General features: G+C 40.9%; 1 protein-coding gene across 7 annotated transcripts in view; it reads right to left on the reverse strand.

Moving 5' to 3' along the window:
* Positions 1-398: 398 nt before the first annotated feature.
* Positions 399-23,453, reverse strand: part of epha7 (eph receptor A7) — a 72,766-nt gene continuing 49,711 nt past the window's right edge. Inside the window, exons 6-17 of one of the 7 annotated variants that reach the window (XM_047818919.1) lie at positions 17,240-17,364; positions 15,655-15,829; positions 14,073-14,217; positions 13,126-13,181; positions 10,750-10,863; positions 10,215-10,400; positions 9,334-9,395; positions 9,000-9,209; positions 8,574-8,789; positions 5,759-5,952; positions 4,996-5,151; positions 399-3,592 (exon numbers count right to left, since the gene is read on the reverse strand). In XM_047818919.1, the coding sequence (XP_047674875.1) occupies positions 3,478-3,592; positions 4,996-5,151; positions 5,759-5,952; positions 8,574-8,789; positions 9,000-9,209; positions 9,334-9,395; positions 10,215-10,400; positions 10,750-10,863; positions 13,126-13,181; positions 14,073-14,217; positions 15,655-15,829; positions 17,240-17,364 (1,754 nt within the window). In that variant the 3' untranslated portion in view covers positions 399-3,477. Of the gene's footprint in view, positions 3,593-4,995; positions 5,152-5,758; positions 5,953-8,573; positions 8,790-8,999; positions 9,210-9,333; positions 9,396-10,214; positions 10,401-10,749; positions 10,876-13,125; positions 13,182-14,072; positions 14,218-15,654; positions 15,830-17,239; positions 17,365-23,453 lie in introns of all 7 variants that reach the window. The other 6 variants (XM_027176664.2, XM_047818925.1, XM_047818921.1 and 3 more) reach the window with 6 other exon arrangements.

Here is a 23,453-nt window from a genome sequence, read left to right on the forward strand (position 1 = left end):
CCTGAGTTAATAAAAATAAATATTGAAATATTTGCAAAGATATAATCTTTATAAATCCATTAGTGCAGCTTTGTTTAACTCTGAAGGGGACAAGCTTAAGTCTCCCAGGTTATGGGTTTGGTAATGTATTTTTAATGACACTATCAGGCTTGGTCAGTGTGTGTGTTCATACTTCACACACACACACACACACACACACACACACACACACACACACACACACACACACACATTCCCAAAGGGATATTAATGCTGCAGTTTCATCTCTTTACCGCAGCGTGTACGAATCTGGCGTATCGATCGCTATACCATTACACATCGTATTTAATGTTTAATAAGGACGACGTTCGTATCTGTGAGAAAACACCGAGGCGTAATAACAAATTCAAACTCAGACATCTCTATAGAGATTGTATTATATTTCCAAAAATATATGTACAGTCTATTACAAAGGTTACAAAGAAAAAAACAAAAAACAAACAAACAACAAAAAAAAAACAGGAAATGAAAACGTTCTATGTAACAAGAAATAATCGAGATAAAATGATTTTACAGATCTGCAGTTGGGGAAAATGCTTTTTTTTTTTCCTTTTCTTTTTTTTTGAACCAATGACTCAAACTCTCCATTCTGCCATGTCTTGGGAATAAAATAAATAATAAATTGTAATAAACAGACGATTTATTTTACTGTACATTCGAACTGAAAAGACAGGGAGAAAAAAAGGGAAAACACCTTAAATGGAAAGTTATTGGCCGTCTTTGGTCCTACGTGAGAAATTATGTACATCCGGTGTGAACTAAAACATTTGCAAGCGGTATAGAAAAATATAGTGCATTTTCAATGAATTCCGAGCTCCGAGCTCACTACGGAGGAAAAGGTGTAAAAAATAAAGGACAAAAAAAAAAAAAAAAGGAAAGGATATAAATTAAAAAAAAAATGTACAAGTTTTACAATTACAATCAGATCATATACAAAGTTTCCCTCCAACCGGACACAATCGACGGTGCTGACGTCTTTGGAATCTTCCAAAATAAGATTTCTTTATTCGAATTGTGGGTCGTTCGTATGCATTTAAATATTTGAAATATTTCTAAAAGACACACTAGATTCAAACAAACGGTACGGGCCACGAACCCACATCCTACTGTCAGGCTTTAAACAGTACAGCAGATATGTCATTGAAGTGTCACGATGGCCTCCAGTGAGGATCGATTGAACCCTGGTGTTAATCTCAAATTGGCTGCCCCTAAAGGCTGAAGAGAGCTCAGAGAGAGAGAGAGAGAGAGAGAGAGAGAGAGAGAGAGAGAGATGAGAGGAGGGAACGATGCAAGTGTTTACAATTTGCGAGGCGAAAATACGCTGCCTGCATGAGAGCCAGAGAGGTTTGTGCTGACCGAAAGCCTTTCCACTCGCATTCGATTGGGGAAACAAAAAGGGCTGGAGACGATCCAGTGCTGAGGCCAGCGCAATGGAGCGGAGATAGGGGCATCATCTGATCCAAGAGCACGCACACACACGCACACACACACACACACACACACACACCACCTGGGGTAAAGACTTTCATACCAGAGTACAATGTTCATGTTATTTAGTTAATGACTTTTTAAAATTAACATCTGCTCTATACACTACAAGTGTTTTTCATTTATTTATTTATTTATTTTCCCCCCGTCTTTTTGGTCTGTGCCAAACCCCAAACTAATAAAAACCCATTTTCACAAGTTTATAACCATTTTAGTACTGTTATTCTTCCTGTGTAATTTTAGAGCAGCCATAAAATCAAATAAAAATGAAACTAAATATATATATATATAAAACAACAACTGGTGATCTGTCTGTGATGCCGAATGATCCCAACATCGACCGGTGTGGGATGCCACTGAAATCGGCTTGAACCGCATGTTTGCCAAAGCGAATTCCTTTATCTATGAGCTCTCTAATCATGAAGGAAGATACACACACACACACACACACACACACACAAGTACATTCTTGTGGAATTTTGATGTCCCCGCAGCCCAGAAAAGAGAGGAAACGCATATATAAATCTCTCTCTCTCTCTCTCTCTCTCTCTCTCTCCAACATCTTTCCCATTTGCTGAGTTCTGCTGTGATTAACTGACGAGAGAAATGGTAAAAATCTACAATAGCACCTTAATATCACAAAGAAGAAGAAGAAGAAGAAAAAGAAGAAGAAGAAGAACCATCTCGGTAATTATTGCTCTGATTGATCCGTCTCTTCCAGACTCATATATATTTATATTCATATATGACCTTCTGTCTATATCGACTTCTACCGTCTAGTTCCCACAAGCGAGTGAGCTCATTCTGCGAAAGAAGAAAAAAAAATAGTAATAATTAAGAAATAGATTGAGAATTATTCATTCCAAAGAAGTACCTCAAGTCTATATTTGTCTCTAAGGTTTTAAGGTAATATCAGTTTAACTTAGAACCGACTGTGGACTGGATTATGGAGGAAATATAAAATATTTGCAACAGCTGGAAAAAAAAAAATTAAAAAAAAATTGCAAACCAAACAATTAACTTTAGATCGAACCGGTTTTATATTAAATACTGTCTTCGATAGTGCTATCTACGTTGAGACACCTCATGAAAAAGAATAACAGGAAAAGAAAGGCAGGCAAACAGAATGGGGAAATAAGATGCATTCAAGTGTTAAAAAAAAAAAAAAACAATAATAGTGAAACTATAGGAGGTTGTTGTCAAGAAGTGGTTCTTGAAGTTCTTAACTTTCTGCCGTGTCGTAAAAACCCGGCCATCCGTACACCGGGAACGCAAAGATCCTCCCATGAGATTGCAAACGCGGAGGAGTCGGACGAAGAAAGAAAGAAAGAAAAAAAAAAAAACACCGCGATGTCCGGACTCACACTGTGAGCGAAGAAGCTGAGGTTACGTCCACACTGAGGTCCGTGCTTCTGCCCTGCTGCCTACGGTGGCAACATTTTACCCTGTTGTCAAATCCACTTTAAAATCCAATAAGGCAAACTGTCAAACTTAAAGGAATTGGGGAAATTGACGTTGGTTAAAGTTGTAAATGTCCCCGTTGGAGAGTATCAGGTTTTTATTTTTTTGTACTGATTGAATGATTCTAACTTTGTGCATTTCTTGTCCGTTATATTTGTAAAAAATATCCGTATTCTAGTGAAGTCAATACCGACAATGAGCAGGAAAAACAAAATGGTTAAAAAGCATCGGATTGCTAGAAAATGCTCTGTCTCTCCACTGACGTGTTTCCAGGTAGTTTTCTCTCCTTCCGTTTTTCCTTTCACATGTACATCGTTTCAGCACCTTCGCTTAACATCCATCACCAGAGAACGAAGAAACGAAGAAGTCCCTGTCTCCGCAGCTTCTGGAAGAGTCATCGTATCGAGAGAGAGAGACGTCGTGTGGTTTTTTTTTTTTAATTAGTGTTATTTATTGTATATATCTTCTAAGTTCCCGTCTGACCGTCCGTCACACCTGGACCCCCGTTCCGTGCAGGTGAAGCATCTGAGCTCTCATAGTCTGTATACTGCTCATGACTTTCTTCTGATGGCCGACGAGTGAGATTCCCAAACTCATCACGTCCCTGCGGTCACAAAGACACACTCGTAAATCGCTATGGCACCACATAAAAGGGTTATAGACATATACGTTATTTTGTTAATGGAGAAGAGACAGTAATGAAGTAGCCGTGTTTATTTCGGCATGGACACAGATCAGGAAGAGACTTTGGGTTCTCGAACCAGAAATGATTTCAAATGTGTTTTGCATTGTTGAGAGCTTGTAAAATTTTTCCTTGTGAAAAACAACAATAAAAGTTGCTTTCCGTCATGATGGAATCTACCTAAAGTAAACGATTGTAAACTGTTCACGTCCTGGAGTTGATATTTTTCCAACAATTGCACATCCTGGAATGTGATTTCTTTTACGTTAATGACGTATATTCCTAATCAAAAGAATACAGTGTCATTTAACCAGACGCTATAAACAGTCAGGTCAGAGAAATAAACTTAAAGGTGTGGTCTCCGTTGTTTGAGAAATGCTTCAGAAAACTGCGTTGGGACGCCAAACGAAACAAAAACAAAACTAACGTGTAGCCGATGAGCAGAAAGGGGCATGTCTTGTCAATATGTGGCGGAGAGAGTGTTCGGTGCGTATGTGTGACATTAGCAGAAAGCGGTTTTAACCTTGACATGGAGGATAAAAACACAGAAAGAAATTGAAGAAAGACTTACGATAAGGCAAGAAGTAGGACGTGTTAATATAGGATCAGCTTTCCATGGCTGGAGAGAACTGAAGGAGCAGGAAGTTGGCCACATATTCACAGGTTGGAGTTTCCCGAGTCAATAACTCCTGAGCTAAACGCTGTTACTACACAAATAACACCTCTTTTCTATCGTAGTAATGTAGAGAGGCAGCTACAACCGCGTTTTGTGTAGTAACAGCGTTTAGCTCAGGAGTTATTGACTCGGGAAACTCCAAGCTGTGAATATGTGGCCGACTTTACTTAAGACGCCGAGGCACTTTTTTCCTTCTCGATAGGTGAGTAACGTTGGTTTTGCTTTGTTACACAGAACTAATATATGCCTTTGTCCTTTACATGATTATGCTTGTGTGTCATTTTTGCTTGTTTGTTTATCTACAATCGTATTGTTCTTCCCTTCAGCTATGATAAAGACACATTTCTTTCCATTAGTCGCCTGGGTTACATATGTATGTGTGGGCGGAGCTATCGATACAGGGGTGGGACCCATTTGGGTTAGGGGTGTGTTTGTTTTGGGGATTTTATATGTCAACATTGGCTTCCAAACGACGGAGACCCCACCTTTAAAATAAAAAGAATTAACCAACACCTTCTGTCCAATCAGAGCCGAGAAGTTCGAGGTTGCTATGACACCCAAAGTGGAACTGTATGAGATCCGTTGCTTACTTGTGAACAGAATGAGGATTAAAGCTGCTACAAGAAAGAGTTTACAGAAGGTTTCTTACTCGATAGTCATCCTCGTGATGGACTCGAGTGAGCTGTATCCAGCTGCTGTGAAGTTGTCTTTGTATCTCTCCATCTTAATGGCTTCCAACCACTCGCTCACTGAGCGGAACGAGCTGAAGTCTGGCGGGCTTTGGTCCAGCAGCGGACTGATGGGTCTGAAAATGACAGGAAATGAACGTGATCACCCAAAACCGAACGAGCCACACGGGCTCTCGTATCAGTTTCCCTTCGCTCGAGAGAATGCATAATGCAACTCCGCGAAGACCGACCAATTACACCTAATAACAATTCCAGTTATAATAATCATTTATCTTCATTTCTGCACAGACAGGAAGTCATTATTTTCCCTTCCAAAAAGTTAACGCTAGAAAGAAAACCTCCCACTAAGCAGACTAAGCTCCTTTCCCTCTGCTATTTCTCAGGTTATGTCCTTCTTCTTGGGTCTTGTTCTCCCTGTAAATGGATTTTGGCACAGTGGGCGTCAGAAACCCACACAAACTTAAAAAAAAGACTATCATTACGGCAATTGATTTTAAAGCCCTGTCGTTGACCATAAAGCCATGGGAGTGGTGTCGCTGTATTGATTTTCCAGGATTTATTCAAGTGGACACGCTGAGCACAGGACCGACAGGGATTGTCTGTTAAATCCAGTTACACCAAACAAACAAAAAAAAACAAACCTAGCTACTGTAATAACACAGACAATTTCATATAGCATGAAAGAATGAGCGGTGAACTTCAGATGCATTCCGGTGCGTTTACCTCGTACATGTTCCCACTGGCGTTTTCAATGTGCTGGGGTTGCGGATCATTTTGTCTAAAATGGCGACTATCTGGTCGAATTTGGGCCGGTCTGCACGCTCCTTCTGCCAGCAGTCCAGCATAAGCTGGTGAAGTCCTGGAGGGCAGTCCATGGGTGCCGGAAGACGGTACCCTTCCTCGATAGCCTTGATGACCTTCAAGTAGACACAGATATGGGACTTTGATTGTTCTGTTATTTTAAAAAAATTCTTTACTTATTAGTATCAGACACTGAGTTGTTCTTTAGTACTCGGTACAGACGGGGTGACTTCACAGGTTTTGCTTGAGCACATGACCGTAGCGCATCTACCTAAGCTGTACCTGTGCTTGGACCTTAATAACCTACCTACGATCCCAGAATGCCGTGCTTCACTGACGTTTCGTTTTAAACATCGTCTGTAAATGATATTCGTTTATTTGATTTATATATTAATTCTTTAATTTTGGTCAATTCATTTAGAGATCAGGGAGGCACTGTGGCTTAGTGGTTAGCATGTTCGCCTCACACCTCCAGGGTTGGGGGTTCAATTCCCGCCTCCGCCTTGTGTGTGTGGAGTTTGCATGTTCTCCCCGTGCCTCGGGGGTTTCCTCCGGGTACTCCGGTTTCCTCCCCGGTCCAAAGACATGCATGGTAGGTTGATTGGCATCTCTGGAAAATTGTCCGTAGTGTGTGAGTGTGTGTGAGTGAATGAGAGCGTGTGTGTGCCCTGTGATGGGTTGACACTCTGTCCAGGGTGTATCCTGCTTTGATGCCCGAAGACGCCTGTGACGGCTCCCCATGACCCGAGGTAGTTCGGATAAGCGGTAGAAAATGAGTGAGTGAGAGTGAGTAATCAGAGTGCTAACAAACCTTTGTCAACCAGCAGCTTTGCAGTTTGAAATATAGGGATAATACAGGTTAAACAAATGGAATTAGCTGGGTTTAGTCCTGGCATTGTGCAGTAAATGAGTCAACCAGACATGCATGCTAATCCTCAGGTGACTGCACTCAGCATGTCTGTGAGTCCCAACAACGTTCCGCGTTCGCACGCCCTCGCCTCGCTCGAGAGACGATCTGGAGAGAAACGAAATCATCGTATTTTTCTCTTGCTAAAGCTGCTCCTGACCTGCGTGAACTAGCTAAGTATGAGACAACAAAACCCAGAACTGGGATCTGTTCTTCTCTCTGGCGCAGTATAATAGATGTCTGTTTACCCTCGATTCGGGTTCATCTGCTATTCTCGTCTCGTCTTTTCAGGCAAAACTTGTGGATCTACAGAGAGGGAAGTGTCAAAGCAAGTAAAGTGTTGCGGAAATGTAAATGTTGTTCTCTCTCTCCTTGTTCACCCAAGAGGAGCGTCCCTGACAGAGAGCAAGAATTTGCTGACGTTGATGCGTGTCAAAAAGGAGGTGCAACATACAGAGTAGTTTCGGCAGCTTTAAAAAAAAAAAAAAAACTAAAACAGACGAATGATTTATAGCACGCCGTTTGCATAACGTGTCCGCTAGCGGGTGCAGCAATTATAAGTCATCATTAGCCCTTCTGTAAGTGGTGTTTATCTTCCCCGAGGAGGTATATACGCTTGTGTAATTTTGACACCGAGTGAGCCTTCGAACGGCGATGGATTAAAACCTCTTCCGTCCGTACATATGGTTCTCTGCTACAAGGGTGGAATTTTCGACGCTTGAGTGATGAAGAACATCTCGGTGCGCCTACATTACGTATCAATTGCGCTCGGATAGATGAAAGCCAAAAAAGGTCTCTAGATCAAACCTGGAGTTTTGGCATGTCTCATGCTCAGCTAACAATAAATTTCACATTATCACATCTCATTAGTGAGGGTTAAGCATCTAGTGCCGAGAGAGAAAGGCACTCTAAATGCAAAGTGACCCGTTCTTTCTCTAAAAACCTATTTTCTATCAATTTATACAATCAGACAGAGATCAGCGTTAGACACTCTTTCGTGCCAGGTGCTCATGACTCGAGACAAATGAAGCAGTGATGCATTCCTAAACCAGCTTAAATAAGTGCACTAAAGATGGAAGTACTCCTCCGATCTGCTTCGATGCGCGTTTAAATAAAAAAAAAAAAAAGGGGGGCCAGATGCAGAGGAGGCGGAGGAGCTTGTCATGTACGCCTTTTTTTTTTTCTGCGGGAACAGCATGAGAGGTGGAGAACGCACAACTCCAGACTCAATAATGAAGTACATTTATTTCGGAAATGAAGACAAATAAAATTCCTGCGGTGAATGAGTGATTACTACGTGCCAGGGCTGTGAGGTTCCTGTAAAATCTGGGTTTAAGTATTTAAATATTTAAAAATTAAAATTTGAAAATTAAAATTGAATTCAATAAAAATGTAATTGATCTAGGGGGCACACGGTGGCTTAGTGGTTAGCACGTTCGCCTCACACCTCCAGGGTTGGGGGTTCGATTCCCGCCTCCGCCTTGTGTGTATGGAGTTTGCATGTTCTCCCCGTGCCTCAGGGGTTTCCTCCGGGTACTCCGGTTTCCTCCCCCGGTCCAAAGACATGCATGGTAGGTTGATTGGCATCTCTGGAAAATTGTAAAATGGAATATCTGGAATATCTCTGGAATATGGAAAATGTCTGTAGTGTGTGTGTGTGAGTGAATGTGAGTGTGTCCTGCGATGGGTTGGCACTCCGTCCAGGGTGTATCCAGCCTTGATGCCTGAGATAGGCACAGGCTCGAGAAGTTCAGATAAGCGGTAGAAAATGAATGAATGAATGAATGTAATTGATCTACTGATATGCTTTGATATTACAGAAACACTCACGTCTTGATTGGACATGTCCCAGTACGGCCGTTCACCATAAGACATGACCTCCCACATGACAATGCCGTAACTCCATACATCGCTAGCTGACGTGAATTTACGGTACTGGATGGCTTCCATGGCTGTCCATCGAACCGGGATCTTTCCGCCCTGTTCAGTAAAATGCAGGTCAATGGCTGGGGTAAACATCAAATTCATTACAGCCTGCATCTTCCCCTAAAACACCAACCAAAGAGAAGTCACAGTATTAACCCTCGGGTTCTGTTGCTCGTTCACTCATCACCTGAGGTCAGTACAAAAAAAAGGTTTGCTAAAACTATTAATTAACGACACAAACAGAACCTAAGGGTTAATCTCAGTACTGTGCTGTGGCATTATCAGTATTCTGATGGTGTAGCTTTCAGTCAGGGAGTTTTATCGACTCACGGTGGTAGTGTAGACAGCCTCAGGGTCATCGTCAATCACTCTGGACAGCCCGAAGTCAGACACTTTACAGACAAGGTTGCTGTTGACCAGGATGTTGCGCGCCGCCAGGTCACGGTGCACGTAGCCCATGTCCGAGAGGTAGCGCATCCCGGCGGCGATTCCGCGCAGCATACCGACCAGCTGGATCACCGTGAACTGACCGTCATGTTTCTGGGAATTCATACACAATCTTAATCTTGACTTCTTGCTAATAACCAAGATCACGTTGTTTGTATTAAATTGAAAAGATACAGTATGACTTGAGAAAAGCAAACAAAAATGTCTGCATACTCACCCTGAGGAAGGCATCTAACGCGCCGTTCTCCATGTACTCGATGACGATCATGACCGGCTTCCCTGACAAACAGAAGCATGAGAAACTCAATTAGATGTGATTAGCGGTGGTGAAGATAAACTTCGTCCACTTAGCGCGTGAAGCCGTAATGAGAAAAAATAATTCAAGCAAGCCTCTAAAAGGCAAGTGGCAGAGTGCATTCTGTCTGTTCAACATGCACAAAGTAGTTCATTAACAGCTTCACGCAAGTTAATATCATCCAAAACAGTTTTACTTATCCAGCTATAGACAGGATATACAGATATACAGCTGCGGGAAGGTAATAACGTCAGCAGCTAGCATACAAATGAGCTGAATTAGCTTTACTTACTGTTTTAACTGAAAATCACTAACATAGAATCCTTAGCTAGCCCTGTTTGAAGTAAACAAAAAGAACTAGGGAATATTTCTGCATCTCTGCAACGGCGCTAATCCTGATCAATGAATATCCATGATATGCAAATTGTAAACAACTTGTATGCCGTGTGTACTGTCATAGTCAGAGACATTTACTTCAATCCTGCTGAAAATGCTTATTGCATCATTCTCTTCTTATTTGCATAATCCACTGTGATTTTTGTGACATCACAAATGCTTATATATAAATCTGTTTTCCATGGAAACCCTGATAGCGCTAACCTATCGCTTAGTGTCAGTTACACACTCTATAGCTGGGACAACATCCTCTCCTAATTAGCATACTGCACTCTGATTGGGTCAAATCTGTTGAGTAGGATTTGTGACATCACAACCTGAGCGCATAGTAAATTTCAATATGCCAATTAAACGAGTGCTAAGCCCCTCCTATTAGGTATTACTCGTACATGTGTGTGAGCACTAACCTCTGGTGACCACGCCTTCTAGATGGACCACATTAGGATGATCAAACTGTCCCATGATGCTCGCTTCACACAGGAAGTCCCGCCTCTGCTTCTCGGTGTAGCCTACTTTTAGAGTTTTGATGGCCACAGGAACATCCCTCTTCCCAGGAAGCTTCAGGCGGCCGCTGCACACTTCACCAAACTCTCCTACCATACACACACATAATATCAACACAAGGTACCACAGCCTCGAGTCATAATTGCATATATCCTGTTGTGTGTACGCTAACACCTTTGCATCAGAACAGTCTGAGAGTAGCAGTAGCAATTCATCAAACAATGACGCTTCCTTGCGGATTGTCTCTTGAGGAGATATATTAATTACGCTACGATCTCAGCAACTGCCCTGCAACCCTCTCTTCCCACAAATGGGCTATTAATAATCAGAGGAAAGAAATACAGTAAGGGTTGTTGAAGGAATAAATATTTGGCTATCATCGTGATGAACAAGCAAAGGCACTGTGTCTATATATTTGTGTGTGAAATGAAATCTCACCTGCACCAATAACCCTTTCGATCTTTATACACGAGGCATCCAGTTCCTTGGCAAATTGATGCACAGCCCTGTTGGGGTCTTCATAGGTTTCGGGATCAATGTAGGTTTTGGTGCCTGGAAATTTAACTGCAGAAGTGTAAGAGGATTACTGTTATGATTAAATATGCACACATGCCGTGATGGGTGGAACCAGTTATCTAGAAATGGAACCTGGAATCTCCTTAGCATTGAAACGCTGTTAGTTTGTTTTGTTTAACCTTCCTCGAATGGAGCAACGGGGTGGGTTAGGAGTGCAGCGATCTGCAGACATATGGAGCTGTCGCTTGCTGGCTAATGGCTTTCGCAAATCTGGCGCGCTGTTTGTATTCGGTGAGACGTGGCTCGGATTAGAAGTCGTAGAGCCTGACATTGCGATATGCTAGAAATGTAATTATACTTGGGTTAAACGCTATAGCTGGCCGTTTTCAGCTCACGCTACTTGAAAGAAAATGAAACAAAAAACTCAAGCTGATGAATTTCCATCAAGTTAATTTTTTTTTTATTTTTATTTTTTTACATTTTTTTATTTATTTATTAAAACCCCACCGAGCTAAATGACAGGAACTCATATCCACACTCAACATGCATAGTGTCACTGCGCTTAATGTGGTTTTGCATTTTACAACTACAATTTAGATTCCTGTTGACCCACATAATTAAGCTAGCTAATGACGCATAGACATAACATATTTTTTTCATAGTACTCTTTACTAAATTAATGCCCACTGTGTTCCCTCCCTCTCAAACTTGCTAATTACAAGCCTACCTGTCAGCTTTGATATCCCGGCCTATTTAATGAGACTGCTTCAGACACTATCAGGGAACATCCTGCTGCGCTAAAAACGGCTAAAACTGCTAACAAGTAATTAAATTAATAAATTAAAGTGATCTGCTATGGTGTTTTTGCCAGACAACAGTGCAAATACAGATGTTGCGTTAGCTCTATTAGCATCTGTAAACATGGCGACCTACTGAGGCTGATGTTTCCTGTTTTCTTGTAATTACACAGTCTTACACAGATAATGACCAGCATTATCACTGCTTCTTGGAAAAATTAAGAGAGGACACAGTGCTCCTTCAGCCGACCTGGCTAACATCATCATCTCGCATCCAAGCAAGTGCAGAGGCACTTTATTAGCTTGGCACCTACTAAATTCCATTGTCCTTTTTCTTGCTAGCAAAGCTGCTTGGCAGGTACTCAGCATGCATTTCGTGTGCTAGCAAGAGCCACTAGTCACGGTTAACGCAAGGGAGCTAGCGCTGCCACCTTGACCCTTTGTTTCCAAATCAGCAGTTTGCCTACAGCGCATCGTTAGCGGAGCTTGTCTGGGGAGGCCGGCGGCATGGTCATCTCTAGGGGCTTCATTAGCGAGTGCTGAGGGATAGCAGCTCGTTGGGTGAAAGGCCTGAGAACAGGGGCTTATCATCTCAGGCAGCGTAATCCAAAAGTGTAATATCTTAGCCTGACAGCAGAGATGCTAGCATTGAAGCTGAAGTGTTTGGGATAAGAGTATACTCTCCTTTTACTGACCTGTTTTTTTTTTTTTAAATATATATCGGAGCTGTCAAAACTTAAAAAAACTGTTTTTTATGTAGATTTGAGCTAAACAAACTTTGAGAGATTTTAGATAGCCACGATAATAAAATTGGTAATGTTAATGCTGAAATTCTGGCAATTGATGCACTTTAAAATGAGTCTCAGCTCTGACAGAAACAGAGGAGATGCTAATATTTTAAAGCGTAAATGCTTCAGCTAATTTCCTGAAGATGAAAAACACTTATCCATGTTAAGCAGAGATGCTAATAATACTGCTGAAACAGTAGATAGATTAGATGCTAATTCTGATGGGAAAGCAGCTCTTTTGTTCCCTTTGTAACTCATTCTGCGAGAGAGAAAATGTTCATGCTAAAATAATGTGACCTGAAGTGGCTTGGTTCTGGCAAAAAAAAAAGGAAGAAAAAAAAAAAGGTAGATGCTAATACCGCTGCTAAAGTATCAAGGAACAGCCTTGCTAATTAAACAAAATTTGATTAAATACTTGACTAGCGTTGTTACTTTAATGCTCTGAATGACTTTAGCTCTGACAAGACAGATGAAAGGCACTAACGCTGAGGAGAAAGGTTTGGATCTGACTAAAATTCATGGTGAAAACTTTGGAGAAACAAACAGGTGAAAAAATAGGATGCTAGCAGGCTGAAAACAGTCATCTCTTTCTCCCTTTTTTGTTTACAAACACTAAATCTAATATTTCTGAGGAAACTTTTATCACTCAAATGTTCGTGTGTGGGGGGGGATACATGTTTGTATGCTAATGCTAGCAAAAATCAGAAACTCACATTGGAAGTAAAGCTCTTCGTCTCCTTCCTGGTCTGCTTTACTGTAGCCGCAGTGCCTTCAAAAGAGAGAGAGAGGGAGGGAGGGGGGAGAGAGAGAGAGAGAGACACAGAGAGAGAGAGAGAGAGAGAGAGAGAGAGAGAGAGAGAGAGAGAGAGAGAGAGAGAGAGATTGTAAACAGGTTGCACCAGGACACCACTGACACAAATAACTAACGAACTAAGACGCTAAACAAAAGTGTCATCACAGAAAAGCTCATAGAACCAATTACACCTTTTAAATATGTGCTGTTTAGACTGTCCATGTGAATTAACCGGAATAATAATGTATTAGAACTGACAGAGCTACTGTTCGGACCAATCAGATTTGAGAATTGTGGCACAAATTTAAATATATTATATATCATGATGTCTCTTATCCCCGCAAGCTTTAGCGGCTAAGCACGGCATACAGCTACACACATGCTTGGAAGTGATGGAAGAAGAGGAACGACATATACACACCCACACACTCACACACGTATACAAAGACATACATACTTTTAGGGCACACAAATACACACACTCACACACAATCTCACCCACATACTGTAAACACACATAAACAGTCACACGTATGCACGTACACACACACACACACATAGAAATGTGTGGTTATGCACATTCACGTGCCAGTGCAAAGAAACAAAGCAGACTTTCATCCGTTTCCAAATCATCCTTCCTTTCGCATTCGAAACGGAAAAAAAAAAAAAACCATGCAAAAAAAAAGTAGCACGCTCTCATTCCTGGCATGGACACGAGTGACACAGGCTGCATGCTGATGGACGAGTGTGATCAGCTCCGTGGGGGTGGGGGGGAGTTTGTGTATGTGTGTGTGGAAGAATCCACCGTGATGCCCACGAGAGACAGGAAACAAAAGGCAAGCACATGCCAGAGCGGTGGAGACTCACAGGAGCGGCGAGTCAACGGGGGCCGCGAGAGCGTACCTTCTCCCGATGATGAAGCCGAACACCATAAACACCAGGATGATGGTGCCGGCTACTGCGACCACGGCGATGATGATGACTGGGTTCTGCTCACTCGAAACAATCGTGGCTAACACACACACACACACACACACACACACACACACAGAAACTGTTAAAATGATTCCATAAAAGAAAGATATTAAACAAAACCACTACACCTGTATTTATTACATCTTTATCTAAAACCCCGCCCCTTACCAGCAAAAACGTGTCAGTCTACGGTACAGAACTCTAATCTTGTTTGTGCTGTGAACTTTCCTAACAAATTTTCTCCAATATATTTAGATCCGTTCGATCATCAGAACTAAACTAGCATGTAGATGAGATTGCGTCAGAGACTAGCGTAACCCCCCTTTTTTTTTTTCTGGCTTCTCTCTTTTCTGTTCTATTTTCGTGTCTCTCTCTCTCTCTCTCTCTCTCTCTCTCTCTCTCTCTCTCTTTCCGAGTGCATGCTTCTACTGTTTCTGAAAATGGGTTTAATAGTTCCCAGCGGTAACGTGGTGCCCTTCATTTGAAACAATGACACATTCAGGTTGGAGCATTTCGCGCTTCGGACCGCTTCTCCGACGCTAAAAGAGCACTCGCATTGACAGAGTGCTGAGGGAACAGGATATGCAGCTCTGGCTCAATAAATTATACAGCAAGACAGCAGTATTTAAAGAGCACGTCATGGGCGGGGATTTTGACAAGCGTTCACTTTTTTTTTTGTGATGCAGGGGTTACTGTAGAGTCACCAGAGTTCTGCTCACATACCGTCTCAGAGCATAAAAAAACCCCTGGAGAGATCTGGCATCAACAACTCAACTGGGATATCAGCTTCTTCTGATAGGAAATCACTTTAGAAATAAAACTAACTAAATGTCACTCACCACATCTTTTGTGTTATTTAATTTAAAATACTTTCTAACTCGTCACTTTTAACTCCTCCTAATTGCAAAATGATCATTTAGAAAAAAAATGTCCCTAAACCTTCCATTACAACGATGCTGTAAAATAGAAAAGTATTAAGTAGCACTGGAGGCGTGGTCAAGCGCCGGCTGGGTGAGTGGGAGGCGGAGTCACGGAAAACAAGCGCGACCGTAACGAAGCGACCGTTTTCATCCTGTCCGTGCAATGGAACGTTGACTCCAAAAATATGCAACCCAATGCATCTACAATAGAGCAAGTAGCTTGTTGTCGTTGTTGTAGCTTTCAAACGATTTCATAACGATTATTAACTTAACGTTAACTCTCTGTAAAAACAATTATTAGCTTAGCTCATGATCACGCTTGAAGCAACCTGACAAAAACATGTCTGAATAATACTGTAGCACACTGACATGACATTTTATGTAGAAATCTCCAGATATTGAGTATCTTTCAGTAACCTAAAAGATTCACTACCTAGGGAGCAATCGAGACGAGGCCGACGAGAGCCGATGCCGATGCCGATGAGCTGGTGGTGACCTGAGCTGCGGACTTAAAAAGTGGCGAAATAAAAATAAATAAACATTAGCGTCCATACCGGCTCCTGACGACTCGTCCTTGGTGGTGACCTCGAGCCTGGGGCTGAACATGCCGTACCCGGCCGAGGTGAACGCTCGTATCTGGAAGACGTATGCGGTGCTGGGCCTCAGGTTGTTCACCGTAGCCGACGTGAACTTGGACTTGACTGTCGAGTAGATGCGATCCTTTTGGTCCTTTACACAAGAAAGAAAAAACAAACAAACAATGATATTTTTGCAATTCAGGCTGAAGAAAACAAACTTTTTTCTTTTCTCCGAGTTCTTTATCGTGCAGAGAAAGAGCCGCTCTCGAGGGTTTTTATCCGAGGACCTTCAAGGGTTTCGCTGTGTTTTTTGTTTTTTTGGTTGTTTTTTTTTCCAAACACACAGAGCTAGTGAAGACATGGGAAAGAAAGCTGTCAAGAGCGGCGCTTGGTTTACAACGTGCCCCGAGTCTCGAGAGGAAGGTCGGCGTATGATCTGCTTCTCTTTCTCTCGCACGCATGTTGTTAACTGAACGTTAAGGATCGCTGAGGGAACGCTCGTCTCTAATTTTCCAACCGCACCGCTGGATCTGCCCAGGAAACAAACTGATCTTTAAACCTTGTATTTTTGGGTGTTTCAAAGCCTTTGTGTTGACTTAATGAGTTAGAAAATAAAGACAGAAATGAGAATTAAAATATTTTTGTGTATGAGTTTAGGCTGCTAGTGAAGTATACGTAATAATTATGGGGAAAATGTTTTTTATCATCCTCAAGTCTTAAAATATATCTGGATTTGAATGAACAAGTCGAGTTTCAAGTTTCAAGAATAAAACCAGATTTTTAAAAATTTTTTATTTTAGTTATTTATTTATTTATTTATTTATTTTTTAATTGTTGTTTTTTCCCTTCGTTCTTTTCAAACTGCTGCTTCAGCTGCAACACAATTCCTGTGTGTAGAATTCAATGCTATTTTGATTGTAATTCTATTTTCGGTTCATTCTTAACGAGGTACGGATGTGTACATGACAAACACCCCAAGAGATTGAATCTACAAAACTAAATTTCGTGACATCGTTCATGCTTGACTTCCTGTAACACAGCAGAGCGTCTTGTGGGATGTCCTGCATCGTGTCACGAGCCCTTCATAGCCCGTGTCCGACGTCTCGGTGTACAGTATTTGGGTATTAGGAGCTTAACAGCAAACACACTGCGGCTATCGTGTGTGTCAGTTTGTATGTGTGAGTGTGTATGTGAAAGTGTGTGTTTATAATTTCTAGCATGTTCTGGATAAATCTTCCGACTGCCTTTAATTAACTAATGAATTAATTACTGTGATTATTTGAGAAGGATGCGTTTTCTCGAAAAACCTGAATGATAGAGAGTGAAAGAGAGAACGCGAGCGGTGTACGGAGGACAGGAAGGTGGGAACGCTAGCAACCCGAAGAGTTGACGGAGTCAGACAGGGAACCCACACGGTGTCGAACTCAAAGCCAGAGACAGAATAACGATCTTCCTGCTTTCAAAACACACCTACGCTTCAGCTCGCTCTGGATTTCTCATTGCTACTTTTCTCTCTCTCTCTCGCTTTCTCTCTCTTTCTCTCTGACTTTAATAGACCCACCTTCTCATAGTACTTGATCTCATATTCGGTGATGACTCCATTGGGCTGCTCGGGTTCCTGCCATGACAGCTGGATGCTGTGCTCCTGCACGCGTTCCTTTATCACCTCGCTGACCTGAGACGGAGCTGAAACACACCGAGAGGAAGACTCAGAAAAGTTGCTGTAGGTGTAATCACTTCACACACACACACACACACACACACACACACACACACACACACACACACACACACACACACACACACACACACGCACACACACACACACACACACACACTCAGGCGTATGCACCTCTCCACTGATCGACTGATGAATATTCACACGGCCGCTCCAAAATGTTTACGGCTGCTAATGGAAATTTCAATTACAGAGCAAACACCGGAAGACGTCCACATCCCGGCTTGAAGGAAAAAAAAAATACACGTCTGCCTTCGCGGATGCCAATTAAGACGGATTAATTCCAGCCACGTGAGTTCTGCCTCGCATGATCCCTGAAGACATCCGTTCCTCCGCAAAGCTTTTTTGTTTTGGGAAACCTCAATTGATGTGATGAACTTTCCAATTCACCACAGCACTTTGCTATGGTCCTTCACCTCGTGTTGATAATTTCTAGGTTAACGTTAATTACATAATTAACGGTGTTTTTATTCTAAATGAGAGACTGTTAGTTTCCTGGAAAGCACTGGATTCAACCAGTTTGCAACAGTTAAACACAAGCCGTTAAGTAACGCACACACACACACACACACACACACACACACACACACACACACACACACACACACATATACATAGAAACATAAACACACACACAGACACACGCAACTAAACATTTCCTATCACACACACACGCAAACACATACACAAGCTAACATCAATCTGCTTTCTGTCTAAAAAAAAAAAACAAAGACATAAAACTAATCCTGTTTAGGATGTAGACATCAATGTAAACACCAAAATATCAATATCTAGCTAATGATGACATTAGCCTAAATGTAGAAGCTAATGTATAACTAACTTCTATGGAAGAAAAAGAAGGATAGAAACAAAATAATCATACACCAAAACACTGTCATTGATGCTAGCTTTGCCTGTTGAGGCTCTATGAAAACAGACAAAAGCTAACTCCATAATGCTCAAGCAAATAGCTAACCAATATCTAATGAGCTAACTATCAAACAGAAAATTAGCATGTACTAGCTCAAAATCTCCATTAGCCTCAATGTATGACTGATAGCTAGCATAACTAACTAGCATTTACCTCAGAAAATGACTGATAGCTAGCATAACTAACTAACATTTACTTCAGAAAATGACTGATAGCTACCATCACTAATTAACATTTACCTCAGAAAATGACTGATAGCTACCATCACTAACATTTACCTCAGAAAATGTACATTTACTACATATAAGATATTTTCAGTTGAAGCTAACTTGTACCTAAGCTAGTGTTAGCGGCATACTGTTTAAAAGTACAGAAAACAAGAAAAATTACTAGATATAGCTATAGAACCTTTCTTTTTTTTACCTACTGAAGTAATAACAATAACCTTTGTGTAGATTCTGTCTACATTTTAAATGCTAGCTACTTAGCGAGCTGGCTAATGCAGCACAGGTGGCTTACTATTTTCCCAAAAGGCTAAGTTTTGCAAGTGGATACTAAACAGTTTATTAAGTTATTAGCATAAAACTAGCTGCCAGTTTTGCAATGTCGGTGACCTTTCAGAGTTTTGCTTCTGATTAGCAGACTTTTGTGTGTCCGAGAGAAAAAGAAAAATGAAGCTAATATGAGATCTGTCTTTCATTGGTATTTTTATCCAGGCAACTGCCATTAATGACACGCTTGACATTAATGTTGTCAGCCAGACTCTGATTTTTTACCACACCTGAGGGGTGAAAATTGTCCAGAGACCGGATAGCTGACGTTAGCGGCGTTAGCGTGGGTATTAGCGACCTTCCGAAACCTCATGCTAATTCAGGCGGAAGCGAGCTTCCATCATGTTCTGCATTAGAATACATTAGAGCTACATTATGCATGGGGATTTTTAATATCCTCGACTTTCTCCTCTATCTCTCCGTCTATGTCAGCCCCTCCCCCACTCCTCATCCCTCTCTCTCTCTCCTCTCTCTTTTTCTTTCTCTACCTTTAGCAGGAGGAGAATGTCACTTCATTATAAAAACTTCATTATAAAACTTTCATCATTTTTTTTCTTCTTCTTCTTCTTGGCTTGGAAAAGATGGTGATGAGCGGAATGTATAAGCTCATTTCTTTCAATTAGGAAAGCTGTTCGAGTCGAGACTGAACACAGACGGATTCGGCGGCCGCCCACTCTCGAGTCTTATCCCTGCTAAATTTTTCAATTACTCACGCGGGAAATCGAGACATGTGCTTTCTGATGATGCGGGAATTAAGAGTGCGAGGGCCAGATTGCCGCTTTCGGCTCAGCACATGCTGTTGGATATACGTGTGATGACCTCATTTCAGCGTGATGGAGAAGATTCTGATAGCGCCGTAATACGATGTGTCATAGGAAATGGTGGAGATGGCAATGGTGTTGAAAGGGTGTGTGTGTGTGTGTCTGTGTGTGTGTGTGTGTGTGTGTTAGTAAAACAGAGCTTGTGCAATAGCCTCTGGCTCTAATCTCACTGGTCAGAGCTTTGGATCTTTTTCGAGCAGTCAATGGACAGACACAGACACAGACAGAGACAGAGAGAGAGAGAGAGAGAGAGAGAGAGAGAGAGAGAGAGAGAGAGAGAGACTAACCAACAAGCAAACACACATATATACAAGTAAAGCAAACAAATAACCAACAAAACAAACAAAAGCAACAAAACAAATGAATAATTATGTCAATGCAAACAATTTACTAAATAAATAAAAACACCTAACACAAAGAAACCAAGCAATTAACTGACAACAAACAACTAAAGCAAACAACTGACCAACAAAACAAAGAGAAAAACAAAGCAAACAACAAACCAACTAAACAACGAGCTAAACAATAAAACAAGCAAACAAATAAATATGCAAGAATTCAAAGAATGTATTAAATAAACAGACAAAACAAAGCAAACTACTAACCAACTAAACAAGCAAATAAATGAGAATCTAATTACAACTAAATGTAATCTAACAACTAAAATACTAATGAAACCAAACAACCAAACAAATTGAAATCGCCTAATATTAAACAATTGAATAAATAAAAAATACAGCAAATAAAACAAGTAAATCCACCAACAAATTCTTGGCTTTTTGGGTTCCAGTACCAAAATGTTTCGGGCTTTGTTAAATCACTATGGGGAAAAATAAATAAATAAGTAAATAAATAAATAAATAAGTAAATAAATAAATAATCCTGACTATATCCTTCACACCTGCAAACACACGCTCTTACTATAAAAAAAATTTTTTATTGGAACACGATGTCTTTCCATGAGCTGACTGACTCAAGTCGGCCGATTACCGCGTCATTGCTTGTCATCTTTTTTATTTGGAAATAATCGTGACTCACATGTTATTGTGGAATTATCAGTCTGGAATTATTCAAACTGGAACACGGTAGCTGGGAGAAAACTCTAAATAAATTCTTAAATTATTTAAAATTAATTATTGAAAAAAAAATCTTAAAATATTTAAAAAAAAGAGAGGGGGGAAAAAGAAAATGAACAAAGAACAAAGTTAACTATTTTTTAGGGATTCTACTTACTTTTTTTTTTTTTGTTATCGCTCTTATACATAAGTCATGTTTTGCCTCTTAAACCTGGGACCAATGTGGCGATTCGTAGCTGTAGATACGGTACCAGGAACGTGCTGATGGAAAGAAAAGGGTGCTGGAGGTTTATGAGAGGAGAGGAAAGAGATGTGTAGGTGATGAGTGCAGAGGAGAAGAGAGGAAAAGAGTGCAGTCAGTAGGGGCTCAGTGAGTCAGAAAATAGTGCAAGTAGCCATTGATGTCCAGCACTTTGATGAATGTGGAGAGGAACTGATGGTACTGCAGTGACAACATTTTCTCTCCCACTCGTTCACTCGCTCGTTCGCTCCCTCACTCTCAACCTGGACTGAAATGGGCCTCTTCAGCCACCGTAACAGAGAGCTTTGTCAGCTTCAATTAGAGCGAAGCCAGGAATTCATTTCAACCCAGACACACACACACACACACACACACACACACACACACACACACACACACACACACACACACACACAATCCTCCCTGTTTAGTCAAAAGTGAACATATGACTCACACCACTCATTTAGGTGTCTCGGTTTTGATCCTAGTCATCATTCCGGTAGGTTGAGGAAAAAAAATAATAACAAGATGGAAAAATTAGGTTTGACAATCGTTCGCTAAATTATTTCCGTATTGATTTTTTTTTTATCCAGGTTTATCGTTTCCATTTTTCCTCCATACAAACTGCTTAAACGCCTTCCTCTGTATTAACGTTGCATAACAAAATACACACAAATGATTCTGATTTACATTATAAACAAAATCGAAATTCAAAAATCGTAGGAATTTGCCCCGTACGGTCGATCGTGAAACTATGGGATCTTCTTACTTACTGTCCATTATTCATCTGTCCTGTGTTCATTTCTGCTGAATCTGTATGTTTTTTTGTTTGTTTTTCTTCTTCCAAACGTAATATACGTGTGTGTGTGACTAAAGTGAATTTAAATGACATTGATGGAAAATCATCTGGCTGTTTCTTGCGACGAGCGGCGGTAAAGGCGGACAAAAGCGTATTTCCCGAAAGATCCGTGATGCTCTGTGCATATTAAATGAAAATGCAGCAACCAGGTTACGTTATTGCGTCTGAACGTTTCTGCACCGTGTGGAATAAACTTGTGCTCTACAAGCTTCTGGAGTGAATCGTGGTGGTGTTGTTTTTTTAAATCGCAAATCATCTTTCGTTGCACGGCCGATATGATGCAACGTCTGTATAGTCGGGTTGTGTTGTACTTTTGTAATACAGCTTTACTGAACAACTATGTATTTATTACCTGTAATAGAAACCAAGCCAAATCTATAAAACCTAATGAGGCAAAACAAAGATTGTTTTTTTAGCATTATTACACTTTCAGGCATAAATGTCAAAAAAAAGGGCTTATTTTGCCTCATAGAAAATTCAAAGGGTTTCTGAAAACACACACACACACCGTAGGAAAATAAAACTCCTACTCACTATGAAAGCAGTTTAGTGAACACGCTGCACTTTATTTACAGCCTCAGCTGACCTTTTGCAAAAAATGAGCAGCTATAAGACGCAGCTTTCTGCTCCGCTCGACTCGACTCGACTCCGAAGCCTGAATGGTATCATCTTAATAAAACCTCATGGTGGAACTTTCAGTAAACGAGCTTGAGAGCGCCGAGCTCGTCATCTCAGAACAATGCTGAGGTAATGCCTGAGGCCACACACACACACACACACACACACACACACACACACACACACACACACACACACACACACTCAGAGATTCATCCAAATGCACAAATCTGACAAAAATCAATCTGGTTCTTTTAATCACTGCTATAAACTTGTCATGTTGTTCCTCTTACATCAGACGGCACAATTTCTTGTTCTTGTTGACAGGAATCAGGTAAAACCACAAAGACTACACAATCCTAAAAGGAGTGTGTTTATTTAAATTCCAGCGCTAAGCAGGGGTTGCAGGTTTCTATATAATAATCCTATAATTGCTTCAGCTTTGCACTTTGTATCTGAGTTTCTTTACAGCATTTTTTTCAGTCTGACCGCAAAACTGACGCTGGCCATCAAACTCGTTCAGTTCATCTAGTGCACACATCCATATAACAGCAGAGCTTGTAGCTTACAAATTCAGAACTTGTACTGTGAGCTTACAAATTTAACCGCTGAATTCATAGCTACACTTTTGACATAATATACTTAAAAAACAACAACAACAACAAAAAAACGTTATGTAGTGAGCAATTAAAACTTTGCAGCTTCCAAGTCCAAAACTTGTGATTTACAATTCCATAACTTGTAACATGTATATTACAAGTACATGATTTGTATCATGTGTCTACCTGTTGAACTACCTTTTCTACCATCATACATGTCATAACAATTAACTATCCACAGCGACCTAACTATTCTTAACTCGTAACTTGTAGCTTACAAGTCCATAAATACAAAGTAAGCTCAAAGTCTTACAAATTCATCTGTTGATATCATTACTAAA

This window comes from Tachysurus fulvidraco, chromosome 9 (genome assembly GCF_022655615.1).
Source record: "Tachysurus fulvidraco isolate hzauxx_2018 chromosome 9, HZAU_PFXX_2.0, whole genome shotgun sequence".
Classification (NCBI taxonomy): domain Eukaryota; kingdom Metazoa; phylum Chordata; class Actinopteri; order Siluriformes; family Bagridae; genus Tachysurus; species Tachysurus fulvidraco.